Raw genomic sequence first — 7487 nt, 5'->3', positions numbered from 1 at the left:
CTGAACTCAACTTTGATTGTGTTGGAATTTAATTTTAACTTTTAATAGAAACTTGTTCTGTGTTTTCCCCACCAAAATCCACCAATGGCACTCCTTTGGAGTGACATGCATCCGCATACTCATCCAGTGGTAATTAAGTGGTACAATAGGCTGGGCAGAGCAAGTCTGACTTCCTCCTCTGCTTACAGTACATGTACACCAAGAAGTTTGTGCAGTTTGTGTTGTGTTCTCTGTGCAGGAAGAGCAGATATGGAGGGACGCCTGGCTTCAGTCTGTGCATTGATCCTGATTCTGGGTGCAATTGAGCACTCAGATTCTGTCTCAGATATGACAGGTTTGTTTTTACTTACAACTATTAGACATGTAATCTGACTGAATGATAAGAATTCCTCTTTCAAATTGAATGACCTTAATAACATCTTCAGTTTACCAGCAGTTTTCATTTCATAGCTTTTCTTCTTGTTTCACTTTTTCCAGAAGTATGTTTATATAGGACTCTGGTTCAATCATATTTCAAGCATTGTCAGGATGGAAGAAATCTGCCTTTGGGCCTTCAGAATCAACAGTGCAGGCACCTGTGGCTTAAACTCATGTGGTGACAGTATACATCAAGAGTAGTCAGAACAGTCAGTCAATTAGAGCTTATGCCAGAAACAAGACAGGGCAGGCTCAACTTTCAGCATTGGGCTTCATAGCGACAGAAAAGATCTGATGGTTTGAACTCAAACAACTTTTATTACATAGTGATGGAACTGTTTATGAGGAAAGGTAACGGGTGGATTGTCTAGACAAATGATCACTGCTTTATGACAGTAAAATTCATTTTATTGATAAGTTTTTTCTATCTTATTTCATTGATAGTAATGCTTTTGGTAAATATATATGAGGTGTAGTTGTGGCTGTATAATAGGACATTTGTTCAATTGTATTTCTTGCTTATCGTGTGTGTGTGTGTGTTCCTTTTGGCAGGTCTTGATTTGTCAGGCAATCGAGGAGTGTGCCCTGCCATGCTCTCCGGATTAGTGTGTATTGGACAACAAGGGTGCAGTGATGACAGCACTTGCCATAATCGTCAAAAATGTTGTTCAACTGATTGTGGAGATGTCTGCATACGACCAGGTGAGATGTGAATGAAATAAAAAAATTTCAAATAATCACTTAAGGTGAGACCTTTCTCAAAGTACACAATTATTTTTGAAAGAGAAAACAGTTTATTAACTAAGGTATTTGAATGCATGATGATAATGCACAAAGTGAATGTGTTGAAGTGAGAGTAGAAATGGGCTCTTTGAGGTGGGTGAAAAATGTATTCCAACAGACAAAACCAGACAGTGGCGGCTTCGTGCTATTCCGGTTGTGATTCAAGAATAAAAGCAGAGGCTAGAGATGGAGAGCAATGAGCAAAATTAAAAAAGCAAAAAAGAAAGCCCAGTAAAGATGCTTGACGCATCCGCAAGCTTTTTTTTGTAGTTGCAATACTAAAACCGGAGAAACCACTTTTAATGAGAGACAGACACGCAATTTGCCAAACAATTATTGAATGATTTTGTGGATGAGCTTTACATTTGGTGTTTATGACTTCCAAAGATATTCCTGGCATCTTTCTGTAAAAATGTACAACCAATCATAAATTCCTGGCATTGTCTCATTTAGAATGTGTGATTACATGTTTATGTCTCAGAGATTATGATCATTACATTGATAACTATATGATTGCAACTATAACAAATACAAATAAGGATGATTTATTTTTTATTTTAAATGAATAGTAAAATTTAAAAAAAAGTGTTACTTAGTGTTTTAATGTGTTCTTTGAATTCAATATAAAACTTTACATTTTAGTTTAGTTTTGCTAATGTGTATCTGTGAATGTGAAATTTTACAATTCTAATTATTAAACTATAAATTATGTCTTTATTTTTGTAAGTATAATATGCAATTACACTTTTACAATCAATTTGAACATGATTTTTTCTTTTACATAGTATATAATTCTCAATTCTAGTCCACAATAACAGTATATTGTTTATTTTGCTATGACAAAAGGAATATCTTTTCAATTTCAAAAAATCTGGATAAGTATACATTTGTTATTTATATTTTGTGCAAAATATTAATAGGTGCTTGCTTAATTTGATCAACAATACACAATTTGCATGGCATACTCACTGCCAATCAATGTTGTTAAGATACAATTCCACAAATATTCTCCTCTGGGAATGAAGGCTGTTTTATGCTTGACGTGTCTGAAAGCTCTGCAGTTTCATGCGGCCGAATTACGTGATTTTAGCCACCACGCCCCTATGTACGACGTTACCGTGCGCCTCCAAATTTTTCTGACCAGATGGACGGAGACGGGAAAAAAGGCGGAGTTGAAGAGGAGGAGGCCGCATGTAAAATAAATGGCACACACATTCTCTCATGCCAATTCCACACGCTTAAAGGCCTTGTCAAGTTCCACCTTGGTTGTTGTAGATTCCTCACTTAAAAAGGGACAAGCAGCTTCTACCCAGAGCTCAAACTGGGTTCCACTCAATCACCACAGAGTCATTCTTTCCTTTTCTCCATTATTTATTGGATGTGGGTACAGCCTTCGCTGCAGGTAGAAAACCTTTTAACAGAAATCACAACAAAGAAATCACGTCACTGTACATGTATCCACACAAATGCAACTTATTTCACATTGAAATGCGTTTCTGTTTAGTCATCTAAACTCATAGGTAAACAAAGTACTGGAAATATATCCATCAACACAAGAGTGTTTAGATTAATTAAGTTGAAGTAAAGTACCTATTTTGTAGTGTTTTACTCCAACAAAATGCATTCTCATCTGTCATTAACTGGTATTTTAATCACCACAAATTCTACTTTTAATATATAAGATCATGAAATGTACTCCACTGTAAATTAAAGTACCTGAATTAGCAAATTTGGTTTATTAGTAGAGATTTTAACCACAATTTTAAATGTAACTAAATTAACTACAAAAACACCAATTAATTACTGAAATCAAATCAGCGAGCTCAGCACACATCACAGTGAATCAACACAAAGCAGCAGAGAGTCTTCATTTTTTGCCTTACCTGCTGCCTTCCTGGATATTTGTAGATGCTTTCCTGTCTCTCTGCATAAGCCCACTACCAAGCAGGGCACTGGCTTCTTTGCTGAAAGCTGTTGAAGCTTCAGTCACCTTTCTGATTGATTGATTCTGCCCACCTGGTCAGCTGCTGTGAGTTGCTGTGTGTGCCTCCCTCCAGCCCTGCAGTACAGGCCTTTGCAAGAAGCCCCTCCTTTACCACAATGATGACATCATTGAATAACAAGGCAATTTTGACTTAACAGGCCTGAACATGCTCTGTGCGATGTACGTGTGTGCAGTGACGTCAAAGTTGTCATCCACCCTGTCCTCTGCATCCCCACTGCATTTGAATGCGCGCAGCCCACAATTTGTGACTGCATGGTCTGTGCGCTGCCAACTGTGCATACGTCAGAGACTACTGACTGCTTGTGTGAGGAGATCCCCCGTCTCCACGTCTGAACAATCACAATTTAAAAGCAAATAAAGATACCCAGACAACTCAGAACTCCTGAAATGAAAACTAAACTACTTTAGGAAAGGTGGAGAATGCCGGGCAGCAGCAGTGGACAAGTTTTCGGGATTGTTATGTTACATTATGGAACCCGCATGGAAGTGAGCCCAGAGTGGAGCATGGCCACAATCATGTGTGCACCCGCGACCTGTGCAAGCTCTACAGACGAGCCTTGCAGAGAGCATGTGAAGTCCTTAAGTTCCAAACGTCATGCCCGTGCGTCAAGCATACAACTGCTAGGTCACCAAGCAGTTTAAACCTTATAGCAGCTTTAATAGAAAATGGTCCATAAAGGAATGAGCCAGGCCTTAAAAGTACGGACTGTGTTTGCATCCCTAACTGAAACTGGGAACTGGTTACACATGAGAGGAGCTTGACTGCTGTCCATGTCTGTCTAATGAAGATGTGTGTCCCCATCCTCTGCTGTTCGTATCACCTCAACTGTGTAATATATCATATTTTCTGAAGCTACTACATTTTTGTCAAAGGTTACATCACAAAAACCTTCTGTGGAATAGAAAGTCAAAAGTTACATCATTGTCCAGATTCTTTGAAGAGATGCTGATTTGTTGTTCTTCTTCTTTTTCTTCAGTCAGGGGAGGAAGGTGTCCCCACTCGTCCACCCCGTTGGATTGTTCGAGCCAACAACCGTGTCCTCTAAACTTCCAATGCTCTGGAATTGACAAATGTTGTGCCAGTCCATGTGGACCTGTCTGCATTGAAGCACGTGAGATGCGAATGAAATAACATCTTTTCAAATATTCACTGTGAAGTTGTGACTTTTCTCAAAATGCACATGCTTTGAAAGAGAAAATCGTTTCTCAACTAAGGGACGAGAATGCATGATGTTATTGATCCACTAAATGAACTGGCAAGTCAAAAGTTACATCATTGTCCAGATGCTTTTGGCAGATGTTGATTTGTCTTCTTCTTTTTCAGTCAAGACAGGAGCATGTCCCGTCCTGAGCTTCGGAACTCTGAGGTGTTCAGAGCAACAAGGTTGCACAAACAACTTCCAATGCCCTGGAATTCAACAATGTTGCAACACTGACTGTGGAAAAGTCTGCCTACGAGCAGGTGAGATGTGAATGACATAACATCTTATCAAATATTCACTGTGAAGTTGAGACAATTTGCACATATTTTTGGAAAGAGAAAAATAGTTTCTCAACGAAGGTACTAGAATACATGATGTTAATTATACACAAAGTGAAAATGTTGAAGCAAGAGTAGAAATGGGCTTGTTGAAGTGGCCGAAAAACGTATTTGAACTGATTTTGCAGGTACTTAAAATTAATATATTAGGAGGATAGATCATAATGAATTCATTTTCTTTGAATCATTTTCTACTGGTCAAGAGAATGACAAGCTCTACTTGGCAAAACATTTGCATGAGTTGTTTGCTTCTTTGACATTACTGTTTGTAAACAACACCTACATTTAGCTTTTGTTGAATAATCTACTGAATTATCTACCAGGCAATGAAATACAGTGATTTTTTTTTTATTGCGTTCAATTCAATTTCATTTTTAAATACCAAGTACGAGTAAATCTCAACAATTCCACACGAACAAAGTTAAGCGACGGTGGAAAGAAAAACTAACTATCAGGAATAAACCTGCAGAACCAGAGTCAGAGGTGGCGGGTTTCCACTGTTCTGGTTGAGGTTAATGAACAGAAAGAAAGAAAAGGAATGGATAGAGACGAAGAGGAACAAGCAGACAAAAAGTCACTTGCTGCCAACCATGACGAGGGCAGGAGGCTCAGACTACTAACTTCTAGTGTGTGTGTGTGTGTGTGTGTGTGTGTGTGTGTGTGTGTGTGTGTGTGTGTATGTGCGTGCGTGTGTGTGTCTATGAGATTGTGTGTCCCCCTCTTCTGCTGTTCGTATCAACTTAACTGTTTAGCTCATTATATTTTGGGACATTTATGTCACAGGTTACTTCACACTAAGGTTCTGTGAAACATTGAGTCAAAAGTTGTCTCATTGTCCAGATGCTTTTGGCAGATGTTGATTTGTCTTCTTCTTCAGTCAAGCGAGGAAGGTGCCCCAGGATGAGGGACCGACCTACAGACTGCTCTAACCAACAAATGTGCAATAATAACTTCCAATGCCCTGGACTTCAGAAATGTTGCAGTGCTACATGTGGAAATATCTGCTTGGATCCAAGAGGTGAGATTTTAATGAAATAATGTCTTTTTAAATATTCACTGTGTAGTTGAGACTGAAAGTGAAAGTGTTGAAGCGAGAGTAGAAATGGGCTCTTTGAGGTGGATGGAAAATGTATTTCAACAGATTCTGAACAGATTCTGCAGGTATTTATCACTTTAAGTTATTTACATTGTTCCATATTGGCCACTGTTTGCTTCTTGGAGCTAACTGCACACATACATTTAGCCATTATTGAATTATAAGTCAGGCAATGAAATAAAGTCACTGTTGATGGGAAGAATCCAGAGATAAATTCTACAGACCGTTAATGTCTTTCATGAGTTAGATAATCTCTTTCATTTTTCTGGACATCAATTTCATTGTTCGTCAAGTCAGAATTGTGCTCCAACTTTTACTGGTGCAGGGTTACCAAGTGTCAACCATTTTTGAAACATATGTGCCTTAATGGCTATGGCTGCCTCAGACGTAATAAGTGCTGCATCAAAAGTTGTAGACATGTTTGTATTTATGGTTTTAGTGTTTTACATTGGGGTGAGATATAAATATGAACAAAGAGAATGACAACTTACCATTTAAAAGACAATCTCCCTTGTGTGGTTGTGGGTTCCTTTTGTAATTGACAGTGTTACTTTTTTATGATTTTCCAGCTCCCTGATGAGCCTTCACTGGGCATTCCTGCAGTGATGTCTACTGATTAACGATCTACAAAAAGCTGGATTCTTCATCCTGGGCACACAAATCTGTTGTTTCTTTCATGCTGTAATCATAAAATTTGTTGGAAAATATCTCTTGTGAGATTTTCCTACTTAATCAACTGCAATGCTGGGTATTTGAGCTTTGGTTTGCGCAAGTAATTGATCTTAATGATTAGATGATATTATGCTATGCCCTTCTTCTCAAGAATTGTATGGTAACTCTTGCTTTGAATCTGTTCTTTATAAACCAATAAAAGAAAGTTGCATCAAAAGAGGATCTGTGTCTACTGTACATGTTGCCTTGACCATATTTCTGTATCTGCAGTTCCTTTGAGGAAGAAAGTTTTGAGTAGGAGTGTAAAACCAAGTTAGTCTCACATAATTCTTTGAAGAGAATGATTTTTACAATTGTTTCCATAAGCATGAACAAGCATTTTTGTTGAAAATACAGTGATTTCAACTGATAGGTTTTCTTTCTCAAGACATCAAGTTCTGTTAATGCTGATGAGGAACCAAAACAGCTGGATTTGTGGACAAGATCACAGCACATGACTTAAAGTACCAGTAACTTGTCTACATTTTCAGCAAAATGTTGACTCAAACAAACCTATTCTAAATAATCTACAATAGAAGCGCTGTAATATTTTGAACTGCATCAGTCTCATTCTGAGGGACCTGATGAAGTACAAATACGAGCACATATTTTCTACCAGCTGTGATCATCAAAAGAAGCTTCTAAGTCTTTTCCCCATGCCTATTTCAGAGATTTATTCTCACTGAAGCTGAGCAGAAGCTTGTTATATAGAACCATCTTGTCCTCTCCAAAAGTCTTTGTAATCATATTGACTTTATCCGCTGCCTTTGGGTCCTGATAGTATGAGCCAACATCCTTCAAAACATGCCCAATTTTCAAATATTTCCAAATGGGATTTTAATCTCATATTGTTGAGAGAGATCCTGGAATAATTTCACAATATTCCCACAATATATGTCGACCCTGTAAGGTGCCAATCCTTTATCTCAGCATTC

At 38.1% G+C, this 7487-nt stretch overlaps 1 protein-coding gene across 1 annotated transcript; it reads left to right on the top strand.

The window, feature by feature from the left end:
* Positions 1–213: 213 nt before the first annotated feature.
* LOC308130836 (uncharacterized protein) lies at positions 214–6724 on the top strand. Its single transcript, XM_080497330.1, has 6 exons — positions 214–334; positions 970–1119; positions 4183–4317; positions 4530–4667; positions 5623–5763; positions 6411–6724. The coding sequence occupies exons 1-6, from the start codon at positions 250–252 to the stop codon at positions 6416–6418; spliced, it is 657 nt and encodes a 218-aa protein (XP_080353456.1). The 5' UTR covers positions 214–249; the 3' UTR covers positions 6419–6724.
* Positions 6725–7487: the final 763 nt, after the last annotated feature.

Source organism: Blennius ocellaris (assembly GCF_963422515.1).
Source record: "Blennius ocellaris genome assembly, chromosome: 5".
NCBI classification, from domain to species: domain Eukaryota; kingdom Metazoa; phylum Chordata; class Actinopteri; order Blenniiformes; family Blenniidae; genus Blennius; species Blennius ocellaris.
Note: the sequence above shows the minus strand (reverse complement) of the source record. Positions and strands in the feature narration are given on the sequence as shown.